Source organism: Phocoena sinus, chromosome 1 (genome assembly GCF_008692025.1).
Source record: "Phocoena sinus isolate mPhoSin1 chromosome 1, mPhoSin1.pri, whole genome shotgun sequence".
Taxonomy (NCBI): domain Eukaryota; kingdom Metazoa; phylum Chordata; class Mammalia; order Artiodactyla; family Phocoenidae; genus Phocoena; species Phocoena sinus.
Window position 1 is genome coordinate 9,690,047 of NC_045763.1, and position 20,181 is coordinate 9,710,227.

Sequence of the window (20,181 nt, forward strand, 5' to 3'; positions counted from 1 at the left end):
CTCCTTTAATCTAGAATAGTCATAGTCTCACGTTTCCCTTTTTGTCTTTATTGACGTTGACATTTTTGGAGTCCAAGCCGGTGTCTGGTAGAATGTTTTATTTTCTGGATTTTTCTGATGGTTTTTTTTTTTTTTTTTGCGGTACGCGGGCCTCTCATTGTGGCCTCTCCTGTTGCGGAGCACAGACTCCGGATGCGCAGGCTCAGTGGCCATGGCTCACGGGCCTAGCCGCTCCTCGGCATGTGGGATCTTCCCAGACCGGGGCACAAACCCGTGTCCCCTGCATCGGCAGGCGGACTCTCAACAACTGTGCCACCAGGGAATCCATGATGTTTTTTTTTTTTTTTTTTTTAAACATCTTTATTGGGGTACAATTGCTTTACAATGGTGTGTTAGTTTCTGCTCTATAACAAAGTGAATCAGCTATATATATACATATGTTCCCATATGTCTTCCCTCTTGCGTCTCCCTCCCTCCCACTCTCCCCATCCCACCCTTCCAGGCTGTCACAAAGCACCGAGCTAATATCCCTGTGCCTTGCGGCTGCTTCCCCCCAGCTATCTACCTTACTACGTTTGTTAGTGTGTATATGTCCATGACTCTCTCTCGCCCTGTCAAAACTCACCCCTCCCCCTCCCCATACCCTCAAGTCCGTTCTCCAGTAGGTCTGCGTCTTTATTCCTATCTTACCCCTAGGTTCTTCATGACATTTTTTTCCCTTAAATTCCATATATATGTGTTAGCCTACGGTATTTGTCTTTTTCTTTCTGACTTACTTCACTCTGTATGACAGACTCTAGGTCTATCCATCTCATTACAAATAGCTCAATTTCATTTCTTTTTAAGGCTGAGTAATATTCCATTGTGTATATGTGCCACATCTTCTTTATCCATTCATCCGATGATGGGCGCTTAGGTTGTTTCCATGTCCTGGCTATTGTAAATAGAGCTGCAATGAACATTTTGGTACCTGACTCTTTTTGAATTTTGGTTTTCTCAGGGTATATGCCAAGTAGTGGGATTGCTGGGTCATATGGTAATTCTATTTGTAGTTTTTTAAGGAACCTCCATACTGTTCTCCACAGTGGCTGAACCAATTCACATTCCCACCAGCAGTGCAAGAGTGTCCCCTTTTCTCCACACCCTCTCCAGCATTTATTGTTTCTAGATTTTTTGATGATGGCCATTCTGACTGGTGTGAGATGATATCTCATTGTAGTTTTGATTTGCATTTCTCTAATGATTAATGATGTTGAGCATTCTTTCATGTGTTTGTTGGCATTCTGTATATCTTCTTTGGAGAAATGTCTATTTAGGTCTTCTGCCCATTTTTGGATGGGGTTGTTTGTTTCATGATGGTTTTTTATATATAAATTTGGGCCAAAAAAAAAAAAAATTGGGGCCATCCATTTTTGGTAAGAGTACTACTTCTGCGGTGGTACGTGTTTCCCACTGCATCACATCCGGAGGCCTGTGACGTCTGTTGGTCCTATTATTGATGTTGCTAAATTCGATCATCATTTGGTTTAGCTGGTGTCCACCAGGTCTCTGTATTGTGAAGTTACCTTTTCTTCTTTGTAAACAGGACTAGTCCATTGGGGGGATAACTTGAGACTGTGTGTATGTTCTGTTTCCCCAAAACCTTTCACTCAGTGGTTTGATGGTTCTTACCTGAATCAGTTATTACATTGGTGGTTGCAAAATGGTGATTTTCTGGTTCTCTCATTTCTTCTACATTTATTAACTGATATTCTTCCCTAAGGAAGAGCTTTCTTTCCATTCTCTCCAGTGGTTTATCTGTATTTAAGTACACACACACACACACACACACACACACACAACACCCACGTAAATTATGATCACATACTGATACCTCCAATCCACAGGATTCTTCCTCACCTTCCCTCATCCTACAGTGCAAACCCTGTTTATCAATAACATCAATATATTAGTTTGAACCATGTGAAATTCCTCTTTTCTAGGTCAAAAGTAGTCTAATACTAACAATTTTATGTAGTTCAACCAATATTTACTCATTTGCTGCACTGACGCTAGGACCCAAAACAAACCCTAAGTAAAATTTGTAGATCTCATACAGTTATGGCGTGCTGTTCAAAGTTGCTTGAATGAATTCTTTTTTACTGTGTGATTATACTGTCAATTTCTACTTTTTCTAATGTGATCAGAGAGCGCACAGTGGTGATCATGAGAAGTATGAGGAGATTGTGAACTGGAGCTTGTTCCCTCCATTTTATGCAGCCTCTTTTGTTTCCTTTTGCTGCAGAGACACTCTGGGAAAATGCTTCTTCCTGCGTGTGGAAATAACTCTTCGAGGAGCTACCTATAGGATCTCCTTTAGTGATACAGATCAGTTACCCCCTCCTTTCCGAATTGACAACTTTTCTAAGGTATCAAGGGGAGTTGAGAGCCAGTTTGGCTGTTTCATATGCGGGAAAGTGGAATATATACTGCCCTTAAGATAATGGTGAATGAAGTACATTTTAAACTTGGGTTCAAAAGAAGCCATACAGGATCTTAGAAATCTTACCATTGGGAGGTGGTTTCTGCTGGTTATTTTGATTGCTGGGCAGCCTTGTCCAGAAGGGACTTCTCAGTCCCCAGAATTTATTTTGACTAGATAGTTTGGTTGGCACGGTGCCCTCTGTAGACATTTCCATATAAACAGAGAGAGAGGAATCAGAATCAGATTGACAAATGCCCGGTAGAATGGCGGGCATTCTTCCTGTTGCTTAGTTACAGTGAGCTCTTTTATGAATCTTCCAAGTAAAGCCAAGATGGAAATCATTAGATTCTATTTTAAATTATGCCTTACATCTTAAAATATGTGACTTTCCATAGATGAATTCCAAAATTTTTGTTCAAAGTGTATCCCAGGGGGTTGAGGGTAGACTAGATGCCATTGAAAGGACAGAGAAGCTTCCTCTAGGTATTTGGCGTGGCAGAGCTTCTCAAAACCCTTTACCCAACAGGCTGTGGCCCATGTCTAATTGGTGGGCTTTTTGCAATTTTGAAGATGATTAGAGAGGCATTTGAAGAGGCCACATGATGAGCCTCCCTTGTGGTTATATGCTGTGTAGGGTTCATTTGGGAAGGATCTGGGACTTAAACCTAGGAGGCACTGATAACTTTCCAATACCACCGCTCTGACTGAAAGTCCTCTTTATCCTCTCCGCCCTTACTGTAGGTCCCGGTTGTCTTCACTCAGCATGGCGTTGCTGAACCCAGGCTCCGAACTGAAGTGAAGCCCATGACTTCCTTGGATTATGCCTGGGACGAACCCACCCTGCCACCTTTTATCACTCTTACTGTTAAAGGGGCAGGTTCCTCTGAGATCAACTGCAACATGAATGATTTCCAGGATAACCGACAGCTTTATTATGAAAATTTCATTTACATTGCTGCTACATATACGTTCTCTGGGTAATTCTGAGTTAAATTACTGTTCGTAAAGCAGAAAACTCTAATTATTAACCGGTTTTAAATTTTAAGCAGTTCTCAGGAGGCTAAGGGATGAACGAAGATTCCTTCCATTCTTTACCAAATCCTAGGCTCAGGCTCTATCTTGAGAGGTCTTTAGTCTAAACCCTTGTCTTCTGGCTAGAGTAAAACTTATCCAAAAAGGCAAGACTCTTCTCTTTTTAATAATCTATCCCCAATAATCCATTCTAGTATCTAACAACTCCCTTAAGGCATTGTTATTATAATGTTTTAAATTTCTCTTGCTTTAAACTTCTAGCCATTTTTTGTTTTACCTCTTTCCTCATTTGAAACTGACTAATCTTCATCCATAATCATTCAAGTCACCATTCTGACTCTCCTCTTCCATTGAGAATTCTGATGAAGCAGACACTTAAAGGTCTTTTTAATAATCACCTAAAGGCAAGCAGAGGAGTTTAACTTGACAGTAATTCCAGTTGTCTTAGAATTATAATCTTCACTGTTGTCTGACTAGTTAGTTGTATTTAGAAAGAAAAGACAGGTGAGGAATAGTGAGCTTATTCTAATTCTGTTAGATTGGTACAGAGATAGGTACGTAGAGATTCAAAATGTTAGGCTTTCAAAAGTAGTCATTCCACCAACACATAAATATAGTTTGTTTCTGTGCTGGTTACAGGGCCAGTTTTAAAGTTGAAGAAACTGGGAAGATAGCCTAATCTTTAGCATTCCAAATATAAGTCACCTGGTGAACAGGGCATTTAAAGTCATATTTCTGTGCAAAATGTTCTGAATAATTTTGCTCATGAAATATTTTTGTATGTGCCTGACGCCCACAAAATCATCTCTGAGTCTGTGCAGTGTCTCTCTCAGCTACCTAGACTCCAGATTTCACTAATAATGAATTGAATAGGCATCTTTGCTTAGAATAGCCCTTCTTTTCCTTGTTTATTACAGTTCTCTTTTGATAATGATGGTGCTGAGATGCTTATCTTGTTTTAATTAAGTCAATCATGTGTGTTTCTTTCTTTTTAAAGATTATGGCACTCAGTAGTATGACATGCTTAAGGTTTTAGTGCCTGAAAAACCAGTCCTTAATCTGGTTGCTATTCATGTTTTTCTCTTTACTTTCTTATGTTAAATTCAGTAGTTACTAAGCTGTTTAACTGAAGAATCCTAATGGAGAATTATGAGTTTAATGGGTTGAACAGATATGGATAGAGAAAAAGAGAAGTTCCTGGGAATCTTAGTGTGCTAAGGGGTTGACCCCTATTTTGAAGTGCAGTAGATCCTATTTCTTCGCATATTTGGTGAGAACTGACGATGAGAAAGGAGACTAGTTTTGTTTTGTTTTGTTTTAAATTGAGGTGAAGTTCATATACCATAAAATTAACCATTTTAAAGTGATCAGTTCAATGGCATTTAGTATATTCGTGATATTGTACAGCCACCACCTCTGTCTAGTTCCAAAATGTTTTCATCACCCCAAACCCATTAAGTAGTGACTCCCCCATTAAACCTCTTCTCTCAGCCCCTGGAAACCACCAATCTGCTTTCTGTCTCTCAGGATTTACCTATTTCAGATATTTCACATAAATTATCATAAAATATGTGACCTTTTGTGTCTGGCTTCTTTCACTTAGCGTGATGTTTTCAAGGTTCATCCACACTGTAGCATGTATCACTGTTTCATTCCTGTTATGGCTGAGTAATATTCCATTGTGTGTCTGTACCACATTTTGTCCGTTCTTCCTTTGATGGACATTGCGTTGTCTCTACCTTTTGGCTGTTGTGAACAGTGCTATCAGCATGCCCATACATGTACTTGTTTAAGTACTTGTTTTTAATTCTTTCACGTATATACCTAGGAGTGGAATTGCTGGGTTCTACGGTAATTTTATGTTTACCTTTTTTTTTTTTTTTTTTTTTTTTTTTTTTTGCGGTACACGGGCCTCTCACTGTTGTGGCCTCTCCCGTTGCGGAGCACAGGCTCCAGAGGCGCAGGCTCAGCAGCCATGGCTCACGGGCCCAGCCGCTCCGCGGCATGTGGGATCTTCCCGGACCGGGGCACGAACCCGTGTCCGCTGCATCGGCAGGTGGACTCTCAACCACTGTGCCACCAGGGAAGCCCCTATGTTTACCTTTTTGAGGAACTGCTATGCTATTTTCCACAGGAGCTGAATCATTTTATGTCCCACCAGTAATGTGTAAGGGTTCCGGTTTCTCTACATTCTCAGTAGTGCTTTTTGTTTTCCACTTAAAAAAAAATTTTTTTTTAATGTTTTTTTAAAATTTATTTTATTTATTTATTTTTGGCTGTGTTGGGTATTCGTTGCTATGTGTGGGCGTTCTCTAGTTGCGGTGAGTGGGGGCTACTCTTCCTTGTGGTGCACGGGCTTCTCATTGCAGTGGCTTCTCTTGCTGCGGAGCATGGGCTCTAGGCACACAGGCTTCAGTAGTTGTGGCACATGGGCTCAGTAGTTGTGGCTCACAGGTTTAGCAGTTGTGACGCACAGGCTCAGTTGCTCCGCGGCATGTGGAATCTTCCTGGACCAGGGCTCGAACCCGTGTCCCCTGCATTGGCAGGTGGGTTCTTAACCACTGTGCCACCAGGAAAGCCCTGTTTTCCACCTTTTTTTTTTTTTTTTTTTTTTTTTAATTAATTAATTAATTTATTTATTTTTGACTGTGTTGGGTCTTCGTTTCTGTGCGAGGGCTTTCTCTAGCTGCGGCAGGCGGGGGCCACTCTTCATTGCGGTGTGCGGGCCTCTCACTATCGAGGCCTCTCTTGTTGCGGAGCACAGGCTCCAGACACGCAGGCTCAGTAGTTGTGGCTCACGGGCCTAGTTGCTCCGCGGCATGTGGGATCTTCCCAGACCAGGGCTCGAACCCGTGTCCCCTGCATTGGCAGGCAGATCCTCAACCACTGCGCCACCAGGGAAGCCCTCCACCTTATTTTGATTGTAGTAATTCTACTGAATAGGTAATGTTATCTCATTGCGGTTTTGATTTGCATTTCCATAATAATTAATGATATTGAAGATCTTATCATGTGCTTATTCCCATTTGTGTATCTTTTTTGTTTGTTTGTTTGTGTGTTTTTTGACCATGTCGCACAGCTTGCGGGATCATAGTTCCCCAACCAGGTAGTGAACCCGGGCCGCCCTGGCCACGGCGTTGAAAGCGGTGGCTCCTAACCACTGGACTGCCAAGGAATTCCCTATTTGTATATCTTTGGGGAAATGTCTATTCAAATCCTTGGCCCATTTTTAGATTAGATTTTTTTGCCTTTTTGAATTTTTAAGCTCCTTATATAATACGGATACAAATCCCATATCAGATATATGATTTGCAAATATCTTCTCCCATTCCGTGGATTGTCTTTTTACTTTCTTGGTAATGTCTTTCGGAAGGATAAAAGTTTTTTAATGTTGTTGAAGTCAAAATTTTTTTGGTCACTTGTGCTTTTGATATCATGAAAACAGGTTTTTAACTCGGAATTTTTCAGTCCATTTTTTGATGATAGAGATTAGTGGAAACAGGAGGATAATCTAAATAAAATCTCATTGAAGTACCCTAAAGTGTAGTTAGGCTGCAACATTCCATAAAGCTTAGTATTCTTAAGCCATAGAGAAACACAAGCAGGTGGAATTGGAGGAAGGTGATTATGAACCCTTTGTTTTCTTTTCATCCTTAAGGGACTTCTGATTTCTTGCTAAGACATGGGGATGCAATAATTCTGATCATCTTCCTGGCAAACAGTAGAACTAATTCTTGGACCCTTGGAATGTCTGGATTAGTTTTTGGTTTTTTGTCTCTAAAGATATATAGTCATCCTTTTATGTCTGAATTTTAAGCCACTGAAATTATCAGGAGAGGGGAAATGTCAGAGTATGTCTTCTGACAAATGAATCTTTGAACTGTGCAGGAAAACAGCACAACCTTGATCTTTCTACAGCTTGAGTCAGGCTTTTTCTTCTATGATTAAAGAAGAATTATCTTCTTTATGGTGGAGGTTTAGCCGTTTGCTTATGAGTACATGAATACGCATGCGAGTCCACGTGTATACGTGTGTGTGTGTGTGTTATGATTGTTACTGTTTTTTCAATTCTAGTTTACAGGAGGGGACAGGACGGCCTGTGGCTTCCAACAGAGCCATTACCTGTGCAGAGCTCGTCTTGGATGTCTCACCGAAGACACAGAGAGTCATTTTAAAGAAGAAGGTAAGAGAGCTTAGAACTTGGAGTTTAGAAGAAAAGATTTTTAGCCCTGGAAGGGATAGGGGCCACCTGGTCCACCCCCTCGTTTTGCAGATGAGCAAGCAGAGACCTAGGCCCGTGCTCAGATGGAACTTGGGTGTCTTGACTGCTCCAGTTGTTGTTCTCCCCACTGTCCCACGACGCCTGCTCTAGGAATTCCAAGCCCTTCTCATCTTTGATACCTTTTCGAAGAACTTAATTCTTGAATTTATTTTTTTTCAAACTTGTGATTTGTCGTTTTCATTACTTTCTATTGTAACACTCCCCTAATCTACTCTTCCCTAAACTCAGTGGAAAAATTATCACACTGACAGTTTTTTCCCTTTTTATGCCAACATTCTTTTCAAGTTAGTTTATGAAATGATTATGCTAATAGACCTAGATATTGAGAGAAAGAGTAAAGTTTGACCAGAAATATTGTGACTGACAGAAAGACTGGTAATAAATAGTTCAGACTTCAAAATGAATGTTGTTTGAGAACACAGAGGTGCAGAAATTACTTTAAGAGGAGGAAGATCAGCAGCTATAATTATTTGAAACCATTTACCTGAGGGGTGTGTTCTGGAAAATTTTGCATAATATAAATCATATAATCCAAAAACAACCCTGACAGAGGTTGTGTGTTTCCAACATAAGTGGCCTTAATGCTGACAGAGGATGCCCTTTAATCATCTAAAGTGCTATCATGTGTGGCAGTAATGTAGGTGGTTTATGACTCATTTGGCTTTGAGGTTGTACAACTCTTACCGCATTTTTAATGGGGGATAGATTCAAATTATTTCAGATTTTGCACATCAAATGAAACTTTAATACATGTGTTTCTAATTCACTTTTATATTTTTAACAGCTTTATTGAGATATAATTCATATACCATACAAATCACCCATTTAAAATATACAATTCAGTGGGTTTTAATATATCCACAGTAGGTACTACTTTAACCACACTCAATTTTAGAACATTTTCATCACCTCAAGAAAGAACCCTGTATCCTTTAGCTATCACCCCCGCATTCTCCTTACTTCCCAGCTCTAAGCAGTCGTTAATCTACTCTCTGTCACTGTAGACGCCCCTGTTCTGGACTTTGGTCAATATATGAGTGGTCTTTAATGAAGGGTTTCTTTCAGTTATCCTAATGTTTTCAAGGTTCTTCATCTATCTATCAATCAACCAGTACTTCTACATGTGTTTTTATGTCATACCAGCTGAAAGTCACATAATTCAAATTTGCTTAAAATGTTATCACATTCTTTTATATAAGACTGTGTTTATGTGTTAGATACATTTTAGAAATAAGATTTGGGAATGGTGATGGGTAAAGAGACCATGAGATGTAGTAATTGAAAGTAAACAATTTTCTAGACTTTATTGAACATTTTGAAAAAGGAAATTTTAAAAGGCAATAATCTAAAAATAAAAGAGTCTAACAGAAATCAAGGAATTGGGAAAAAAATAGAAGAGCCCTTGGAAATGATGCAGATGACCTTCAAAGAAATGTTCAAGTTAATGAGGATGTTAGAGGGAATGGAAACCAACTCAAGAGAAAGATGATATATCAGTGGAGTATGATCACCGGGTGTGATCAGCAAAACACTAATAATAAATATACATACATGGGATTTCCAAGGGCTGGTGTATGCTAAGTGGACAGAAACAGACTTCTTTTAATTAAGTAGCAAAAAATACTTCACGTAAAATTTTATAATTTACACACTTTCACAGTTGTCATTTCACTTGATGAGGATGAAAACCGGTAAGTGGGAGGGAAGGTGATGAGTGAGTTACGTTGACATCTAAAACTAGGCAATGTTCTCTGAATTGGCACTAGGAAATGGACCTATGTGCTTGAATTAGAAACCAAGAGTAGAAGGTTGACCTCTCAGGTTTTTGTTTGTTTGTTTTTTGGGATTTTTTTTTTTTTTTTACTGTTTTGAAAGAATCTCAAATTTACAGAAAAGTTGGTAGAAATTCTGTAAAGTGGATTTGTCCTGTTGCTGGTGCCGTTAACGTTAGCACTTGCTTAAGGTGATGTCTGCCAGCCTTCTCCACTGTGAAGGAAGTTTTTCTTTTCCCTTGTATTTAGTAAATATTTTGTGGAGAGGTGCTTTGAGACTCTGTAAATATCCTGTTCCTCATCAAGTTTTCTATGTATGTATGTATGCATGCATGTGTATTAGCTTGGACTTCCAGAACAAAATAATATAGACTAAACAATGAGAATTTATTTCTCGCAGTTCTGGAAGCTAGGAGGTCCAAGATCAGGGTGCCGGGCAAGTCGGTTCCCGGAGGGGGCCCTTCTTCTAGTTTTGGACTGCAGCCTTCTTACCGTGTCCTCAGATGGCAGAGCAAGAGTGGGGTCAGGGGTGAGGGGAGAGGAGAAAGCAAGCCCTTTGGTGTCTTAATGACACTGATCCCATCAGGAGACCCCCACCCTCATGACCTCATCTAAGCCTAATTATTACCCAAAGGCCCCATTTTCATCACAGCTGTGGGTTAGGTCTTCAGCATAAGGATTTTGCAGGAGCACAGTTCAGTCTGTAGCTTTATGTATGTCCCCATGGCTCCCTGTTTTATTCAGTGTGTTATCTATTACTGTCAGGGTTTATTTTTATCCTCAGTTCTCATATTTGGCCGGTGGGAGTGCCTTTAACCTCCTGTGTCCTTTTGACATATGCCCCCTCATGCCTTGAGCACTTTCATACTTTCTGACACAGCGAGTTATTTTGGGCTCATTTTGTACTTTCCCTGCAGCATTCCCGGAATTTGCCACTTCTTTGAGGAGCCCTGATTCCTTTTATCAGAGAATGGAATTTAGAAACTTAAGATATGTACGCTAGGTGCCCTTGTTGCTGTTGTGGTGTCGCTGTTCCCAGACTCTCTCAAGGGACAGACCTAGCGATTTTATGTATACATGACGTATATATGCACACACACGGCACATATTGTATCTGCGTATATACATACGTGCATATGCATACATATATGTGTATTTCTATATTCAACAGATTTCTCTATCTCTGTGTATTAAGAACCAGCAGTTCACACTAATAGCTCTAATTCCAGTCCAGCATCACAAAGCTCATTGTAATTTTTTCCCTTTTCATATTTGTAACTCGCTTGTCCGGCACTAAGAATGTATTTATTAATTTGATCAGTTCCCGTGAATGCAACCCATGTTCTCTCATCACAGTTGTGCCCCCGCCCCGAGTGTGGACACACCCTGTTACCTGGCGTGGGCCCTGATCTCCACATGCTGGGCAGCTCCCCGTCCAACCCCACCTCCTGCAGGAATTCACTCCTCACCTGTCTCTGTCTCTGACAACCCACACTAGGCTCGCCTCCCCAGCCCCTCGATATGGGTCAGCACCCACCTTGGGTTTCAACATCCCACTCTGGGCCGGGCCACCACAATATACCCACCTACCCTCACACAGCCCCCATGGCCTTCTCCCTCCCTCAGTCTCACCTCAAGGTTTTAGGACTAAATTGTGAGGAAAGGGGGCAGGGGAGGGGAACTGGAAGGAGAATGGTGGCTCTTGGGTTTTTAAACGGAGGTTTGGGTAGTTTGCAGTGATGATGAGCCTGCACATACGGGCAGGCAGTAGAGGAATCCATGTATGAAAACTTGGTTTCACCTGGGCGTCTGTGCTTTGATTCCCGATCTGGAACACCTCCAGGAAAATTGAGGTGCTTTTCTGTGTGGTTTTGGTGCTAGGGATAGATGTATTCTCTTACTGTGAACAGAGAAGTAAGCATGTGGGGATTGCGGGTGGAGAAGTGCAGCTGTTTCATCTCTTTTCACAGGTACGAGAGGCATTAGCACACAGTAGAAAAAGCATCATGACACTGCTATATCTAAAATAGATAATAAATAAAGAAAATAGATAACCAACGAGGACCTGCTGTGTAACACAGGGAAGTCTGCTCAATTCTCTGTACACCTGAAACTAACACAACACTGCTAATCAGCTATACTCCAACATAAAATAAAAATTAAAAAAAAGAAAGAGCATCATATCTTCTAGATTTGAGTTCTGGCTTTGCCACTTAAAGATGATGATATCTGGTGTTTCACATTCCTACCGGAGCCTCATTTTCCCACTGATCTCCCAGGTTTGTGAGAGGGATCAACTAGGATGCTGTACATAATGTGCTGTGTAAAGGGATGTGATCATGATAACATAGCAAACATTTATCGAGGCATTAACCCTGTGCCAAGTATGTGCTGAAAGTGCCTTGTATTTATTACACTTATCACAAGAACCCTCAGAGGTAGCTTAATTTCCCCCTTTGACAGGATCAGGAAACAGGAGCTCTGAGAAATTTAGTAGCTTATCCAAGGTCACTTAGCTAGTAAATGAGGCAGCTGGATTTCAGATCCTGGCATTCGACTCCAGCATTCATATTACTTTGTTAGCTTTTAATGCAGCTTTGACAGCTTTGTTGCAAAAGCTGTCTTTCCAACGCGGGGCAGCGTGTGGATGCGTTTGTGGTACCTAGAATGTGATCCTGACAGGTCTAGTTGGAGTATACGTTCCCATAGAAAGAGTATTCTCAATGGTTAGGTGTTCCTGAAATGGAATTATAGGGATTGTGTTAGAAAGGTAGTATGGCAACGTGGATAAGCATGTCGTCCCTGGACTCACACTTTGGGGATTCAGACCTTCACTCTACCACCTACTAGTTAATGTGACCGTGGTGAAGTTTCTTTATCTCACTGGGACTTAACCTTCTTCATTTGTAAGTAAGAACAGTAATAGTATATACCTCATTGGTTTGTTTTGAGAATTAAATGAATTACTTTGTGTAACTCACACTGATCAGTGGCTGACACATAGCAAATATTCAGGAGGTGTTATTACTATTATTATTATTACTTCTTACATATAATGGATTATACAGACTTTCATGGATAGACCTGGGAGTTCAAGGACTGCTTGTAAAATACTCCTTAGAGAAAATATATTTAGAATTAATAGCAATCAATCTAGTATAACTTTTGAATACAATCCACTTAATAGTAAACCCAGTAAATTGGAAATTGGAAACCATCAATGTAGTATGCTTACCTTATGAACGTGGGATGGGGGAGAGCTCTGGTAAATTCTGGTTGTCTGCCAGTTATGAGGATAACCAAAGACCAAATACTGAGAATATCATATATACTTCATATAATTGGATCACTCTTTTAGGTAAGGGCACTGGAGGGCTGCCATCTGGAATAGCAGTTAACATAGCAGTGTAGCTAGTGGAGGAGATTAGATTGAACCTCGACTAACTGGTTTGCTCAGAAAGTATTAAGTGTATGAAAAAAATAAATTTAAAAAATTTATATTGTCATTTTTAGTTGTTTGGTTCAAGAGTTTAGCATATTTTATCCGAAGTGCAGCTAGAGATTGACAGCAGTGCAAGTTTGAATTAAGCACTGACATAATCAGAAAGTGTCTTTTAGTACAGTCCCTACTTGAGAACTCATTCAGCCCTGTGTGAAGCTCTTGAAGCCCTTGTATGAAGCCGTGGCTGCGCATGATGGCTCTTGCTGTCTCTGCCCAACAGGAACCAGGGAAGCGTTCTCAGCTGTGGAGGATGACTGGCACAGGCATGCTGGCCCACGAGGGCTCTTCCGTGCCTCACAACCCCAGCAAGCCCTTGGCCGCCCGCTCCACCGAGGGCTCTGCCATCTTAGATATTGCTGGTCTTGCTGCAGTCACTGACAACAGGTAACTTTCATGGCAACTTTTGATTCAAGTTCACTGCTTTCAAATTCAGACTCAGAAGAAATCTACACCAAAAAGCAGAGAGTCTATAAATGAAGTAAGAATTTGTATTTTTCTTCAATGACAGAAACCTGTTGTATTTCCAAACATGAGTATTGGGTTTCTGTTTTATGTTTTAAAGTCATTATGGAAATGCCCATGGAGATGTTAAAAAAAAAAAAAAAAATCAAACTATAAGGATATGTTATGAAACATGAATGTCTTTTCATCCAAACGTCTACCTACCGCTGCTCCCGAGAAGTGAACAGTTTGTTTTTTTAAATCTAAGAATTTTGTTAAATCCCTTGAAAGCAGAAACAAATTATTAAGAGAATAACCAAATTGTTTTTATGACAAAGCGAGAGAGAGGCATGGACATATATACACTACCAAACGTAAGGTAGATAGCTAGTGGGAAGCAGCCGCATAGCACAGGGAGATCAGCTCGGTGCTTTGTGACCACCTAGAGGGGTGGGATAGGGAGGGTGGGAGGGAGGGAGACGCAAGAGGGAAGAGATATGGGAACATATGTATATGTATAACTGATTCACTTTGTTATAAAGCAGAAACTAGCACACCATTGTAAAGAAATTATACTCCAGTAAAGACGTAAAAAAAAAAAAAATGGGGCTTCCCTGGTGGCACAGTGGTTGGGGGTCCGCCTGCTGATGCAGGGGACACGGGTTCGTGCCCCGGTCCGGGAAGATCCCACATGCCGCGGAGTGGCTGGACCCGTGAGCCATGGCCTCTGAGCCTGCGCATCTGGAGCTCCGCAACGGGAGAGGCCACAGCAGTGAGAGGCCCGTGTACCGCAAAAAAAAAAAAAAAAAAAAAAAAACGTTAATTTTCTTTATGAGCAAAGGACTAAAATCAACAACAAGAAATTATTGGATCACTGCCTAACTCATTTTCTATTGCTATTTGTCTGCTGCCTCTACTATCTTAATTACTTTTGTTTGGTGCTTGTCAGAACCATCACTGTGAGAATTCATTTGGGACCTTAACTTTTAGATCACTGTGGGCAAGTTTCATCTCTTTTTAAAGACTGTGCATAAGGAGATGGCATGGAGGAGTGAGTGGATACACAAGGCTCTTCACAAACATGAGAACCTGCAGAAACCATTTATGACTATCAACCCTTGTTCATCTAAGAAAATAGACTTTCTTTTATCCTCTAATCTTCCAAATGTGAATTACCCCTCTTTCCCTAAACTTTCTTTCTTTGGAGCTACAAAATAGAAAGAGTTGAAGCATCCCATCTCTTCTCCCTGCCAGTATTTCATCAGTGCTGATAAAGCTGTAGAGAAAAAACCTCCTTGAGTCTTCCACCATCTACAGACTTAGAAAACTGCTTGTGTAGCAGTGGAACATAAACCACAGCTGGGAAAGAGCAGGACCTAGACACCAGGATCTGGAGTGGAAGACAAAAGACCAAGGCTATTATTGTACTGGGGGCTGGGGATGGAGATTCGGATTTATAAGTGATTTTTTTTTTTAGTTTGTTTAAAAAAATGTTCCATTATCTTTACAACAAGAATACATGTTTTTAAAGCCAGGAAAAAAAAATGTGTTTTTATGACTGACTACTTGGATTCAAATCAGCTCTTTAACTTTGAATAAGTTATTTTATTAGCCTGTGCCTCAGTTTCTCCATGAAATCAGTGTGTTTTCAGTTAATACCTTGTTTACTTCCAAAATGACTTTAGATGACTTACAAGTTAAAACCCATTACAAAATAAAAGTATTTGGAAATAAAACAGAAAAGGATTTTTGAAAATATTTTAAAAAACCTTTCTTGTACTACATGACAGCTTGTCATTGTGAGAAAGCAAGAACCCCTATTACATGTATTAAATTGTGAATCCTTAAAGTGTTCATATTTGTGTCCTCATTGCTTTCCATTTTGTTTTATTCCTCCTTCCTCATTGAGAGATACCTGTTAGCTGCCATAGGATTCAGGCTAACTGCCTGTTAGATTTTAAGGGCAGAGGATATGGGAAGGAAGAAGAGTAAAACCGCGATCCTGATCCTCTCTGCAGGCCTGAAATATTTGACTCACAGGACTTGTTGCATTTTCCTTTCTTCTAGATACGAGCCGCTGATGCTAAGAAAGCCTGATCGTAGGCGAAGCACAACCCAGACGTGGAGTTTCCGAGAAGGGAAACTGACCTGTGGGTTACATGGGTTGGTTGTCCAGGTTAGTAGTTTTTGACATCCCCGGTTGCAGCAAGCAATGGTTGAGCCTTTTTTTTTTTTAAACAAAGTCTTAATTAGGATATACATGAGATGTTGTTGAATGGGAAAAAAATAATTACAATGCAAATATGTATTATTTCATTTTAGTCAGGAAAACCACGAAACTTTGTGCATCTCTGCATATTTACATGGGAAATGTTATTGAAGGTGATGTGTAAGAAATGTGTTAGGAGTGGTTGCTTCTGAGTGATGGTTTTTATTTTTTTCCCTTGGCTTATCTGGATTTCTTTTCTTTGATGAGATAAATTACCTATGCAATTTTAAAAAGGAAGAAAGAAAGAAAAATGTCAGCTAAAAGCCCGCCACTAAGTTAGATGGATTAGTTTTAGACCTGTGAGGTTAAAACCATCTTTTATAAAGTGTTCTGTGAGATGGTGAGTAATCTTCATGGGCTCTACATGCCCCAGATTCTGTTTACTTCTGCATTCTCAGTGGTCCCCAAATAGACCTTTCATTGTTGTAGCAAATGTCGAAATGAAGGTTGCTGTTCAGTTTCCCCTGCCTTCAAGTTAGCCAGTTCACCCCATGAAAAACTCCCAGGTACTTTATAAGCAAATGTGTGTTTGGAAAGTTACCAGGAATTTGGATTTTCTCTCCTTCTGGCTTCAGGCCAGGAATGAGACCATGGATCTGAGATGAGTGAGTAGGAAGGTGTCTCAGAGGTTTGGGCATAGAACAGAACAGCACGTGTGACTGCGTGTGCAGTTCTGCCTCAGCCTGGGACTTTACCCAAAAGGTAAACACTAGAACATCAGGCCCAGAATCTAGAGAGCTCTTAGTGTGTTTGACCCTGGTGGAAACCAGGCTGTCCTTCCATAATGGGAGCTTGTTCTCCGGGGGAGCGAGCAGAACTGCAAGGAGCCTCTGACTGCTGTTTGGTGAGATTTATTTTCTTTATCTCTAGTGCCCTGAGCTTTTTTCATCAAAGACAAGCTGCTTACTTATATGAAGCACACATCTGGAATGGATTTGTGATTTTCAATTAGCAATGCAATTCAGACTTCTAGAGGCAAAAGAGGGCTTGTTATAATTGTTGGGTTCCGTGTCTGACCCTGACTTCTGGTTTGTTTCTAAAGCCCATGTAATTCCAATTCTCTTAGAGCATCCTGCCCAACCCACTGCCCGCCCCCCTCCACCCAACCAAAAAAAAAAAAAATCCCTTTCTGGTGTTTGTTGTTTCTTGAATCTATTTCATCATTTCTCTGAGTGACCCTATAATAGCAGTATTCAGCAGAGCAGAATGTGTTTTGGTTAGGGAAATAAACTTGTTACAATCTTATCATTCTGAATAAAATAATTGAAGGCATTAAAACATTTTCTGACACTACCCTTATAAGGTTGTGTATGCACTTTCTTTCTAAACTTAAAACAGTTATAAAAGCTTTCTCCATGTTAAAGTCTGTCCTATAAACCCAGCTCAAATTTTCCTTTTCATTACTCACTATTTAAAAACTAACAGAGGGGGATCTAGACACTTTAGCTATTATCTTCTCTAGCCCTGTATTCACTCTCGCAAAGGCATCATCCTGCAGACGTCCGTTTTACTTGGGGGCATATAGCAAGAAGATACTTTTCTCCAAAGGCCCGAATAACTGGCTATCAGATGACATTCACATTTCCCTGTTTCATTTTAGAAGAGGCACCATATTTTGAATATTTGATTGTCCAGCCATATGCCTGTTTGGGGAGGTTTTCAACTCCAGAATTTGCTTTTTATTGGAAAGCTCAGTGATAGTGATACTTTTAAAATTTTCAGAATGTTTCAGCTTTTGAAGCAAACCCTAGCGAGAATACTCAGAGAAATAGGGTTTTTGGTACTTTTTTTTTTTTAAGCTTATCTTAATGACTAGAAGTTACTACTAAACTAATATACTATATTCATGGAATTATCTTACCTTGAATTCCCTAAATTCACGTAGCATAACTTTCCATCTTGCCCAAGTAATCCTCCTGTTCTTTATCATCTGTAAAGCTGAAAAAACAGTAAATGCTTTGCTATATGTTGACCATGACCCTTCAGAAGAGAGTTTAAATCTGCTAACTTGTTTGAAATGACATATTAAATTGTCAAAGTCAGTGCCTTTGCCTTTTCTTACACATCTTTACTCTGTCCTGTAGGCCAAAGGAGGGCTTTCTGGTTTGTTTGACGGAGCTGAAGTTGTTCTTGGTCCGGACACATCCATGGAGCTTTTGGGGCCAGTTCCACCTGAACAACAATTTATTAACCAAAAAATGAGGCCTGGTTCTGGAATGTTGTCCATCAGGGTCATCCCAGATGGACCAACTAGAGCGCTCCAGGTAATGATTTATCGTAAGAACTGACCTGAGTCTCATTGTGCTCCCCCCGCCCCTGCATGGTCAGTCATTCAGCAGATGTTTATTGAAGTATCTGTGCTGGATGTGAGGATGGCGTGTCCTTATAAAGTGGGGATAAGACCTGCCTCACAAAGTTGTTATAAGAATCAGAGTGTAAGTAAAATACAAGATGATTTTTAAAAAGTGTAAGAATTATTTCATAATAACTTATAAGGGAAAAGAATCTGAAAAAAAAGATAAATATGTATGTATCACTGAATCACTTTGCTGCACACCTGAAACTAACACAACATTGTAAATCAACTATACTTCAATAATAATAAAAAAGAATGAGTAAAAAAAAAAGTGTAAGAATTAAAGAAGATAATGCCAAGAACAGTACATATTATTATCAGTCGTTATATATGTTTATTATATATTTAAATAATTGACATATTAATAACATTGACAACAAGGAGATATATGAGGTCTCTAATCAGATAATTAACATGTTGTGTTATGAAAGTAGGAGTGGAGGGTGCTATGGGGAGTATTTAGAAAGGATTTGTATGCCCAGATTTGGAGACTGGCAGGGGCTTTCTAAGAGAAGTAGCACTTAAGCTGAGATCTAAATGTTAACTGAAGGGAGTTAGCCAAATCAAGAAGGAAAGGTGGAGGGGCTGTGCCTTAAGAATGAGAGTATTCGTTCACCAGTTATTTACTGAGCCCCTGTTAGAGCCAGGCACAGTTCTAGGTACTGAACCTAGACTAGTGAACAAACAAAGTTCCCTGCCATCTTGGAGCTTACATTCTAGTGGAGTAGATAAACCATGAGCAATAAACAAAATAAGTAAATTATATCTATATGGGAAGTTAAATATCTCCATTGAAGGCCTGGAGATAAAGGAGAGTGATCCAAGTGGCACATAGAATATGCTAAGAAATAGGCAGGAGACTGAAGCAGGGGCCAGAACATGAAAAGCCTGATACATGCTAAAGATTTTGTGTTTTTTCTATGGCAACAAAGAGTCAGGGAGTGACACGATCAGAAATTTATTTTAACTTGCTCACTCTGGCTGCAGTGTGGAGAATTGGAGTGAAACTGGAGACAGAGAAAGGCCAGTTTGGAGGGATCTGGATGAGAGATTATGGTGACCCGAACTAGAATACATGGCAGGGAGGTGGACATGAGGAGAAGGTTGGAGAGAAATGAATAGAAATGAAAGCTTGTTAGGGGGTAGAGTCAGTCAGACTTAGTGATTGCTCGAATGTGCAGATGAGAGAGGAAGGAGTCAAGAATGGCCTTCAGGATTTTGATTTGGGCAACAAGGAGGATGATAATCTCCATCACTAAGAGATGTACACAGAGCAGACTTCTGGGGGGAAATGAGGAGTTAAGTTTTGGACTTATTAAGTGTATGGTATCTACAGGAAGGTGTCCGGAAGTCAGTGAAAGTATGGGTCTGTAGCTCAGGGAGAGTTCTGTGCTGGAGATAACGGATTTATCAGGCATGGGGAATTAGAGTTAAGGAAAAAGAAAAGATGTTGCTGTGTAACAGCAAATTCTCTGAGATAGTACACCATAATCCACAATATCTCTTTAAAAAGCACCCTTCTCTTAAGGCAAAAAGTGAGTGCCTTGATCCTGAGGTTTGCGTGTTTTGACTTGAGCTATAATATGCTAGATCACCTACAGATGCCTAACTCCCAGTGTATGAAGCTCTCCAGGCCTGCAGCTTGGTGTTAGTCATAGAGACTCAAGACCAAATTTGCTTCATTATTATAGAAGTCTTACCTTAGCAGTGCTTTGGAAACCATTAACTTCCATAGGATTATTGAGCATACAGTGACTTTGACTTACACAATTGGTATGGAGTGGGTTTCACAGTGGAAGTTTGAGCCCTCTTAGTAAGTACAGTGTTTTATTTGACCGCAGATAACAGATTTCTCTCAACGGAAAAGTGACCGTTCATCATACGAAGTGGATGAACTTCCTGTTATGGATCAAGAGCTGCAGAAATTAAAGAATCCAGACACAGAGCAGGAATTGGAAGTACGTATTAGCTATTGCAGGGTCATTTCTTCATTACAAATTTGTTTAGAATTTTCCTGTTTGGTTTTCTCAGTTGGGACCTTCTCTTTTCTTTCTGACCTCTGT

The 20,181-nt window shown here is 40.2% G+C and overlaps 1 protein-coding gene across 11 annotated transcripts in view; it reads left to right on the forward strand.

The window, feature by feature from the left end:
- The window catches only part of VPS13D (vacuolar protein sorting 13 homolog D), a 245,762-nt gene that overhangs the window by 116,604 nt on the left and 108,977 nt on the right, over positions 1-20,181 (forward strand). For all 11 annotated transcript variants that reach the window (XR_004347228.1, XR_004347280.1, XM_032608838.1 and 8 more), the window contains 7 exons: positions 2,285-2,408; positions 3,206-3,441; positions 7,571-7,679; positions 13,273-13,436; positions 15,561-15,669; positions 17,847-18,026; positions 19,960-20,076. Coding sequence is in view for 9 of the 11 variants with exons in the window: in XM_032608838.1 (XP_032464729.1) it covers positions 2,285-2,408; positions 3,206-3,441; positions 7,571-7,679; positions 13,273-13,436; positions 15,561-15,669; positions 17,847-18,026; positions 19,960-20,076 (1,039 nt within the window). In the remaining 2 variants the exon portion in view is untranslated. The remainder of the gene's footprint in view (positions 1-2,284; positions 2,409-3,205; positions 3,442-7,570; positions 7,680-13,272; positions 13,437-15,560; positions 15,670-17,846; positions 18,027-19,959; positions 20,077-20,181) is intronic.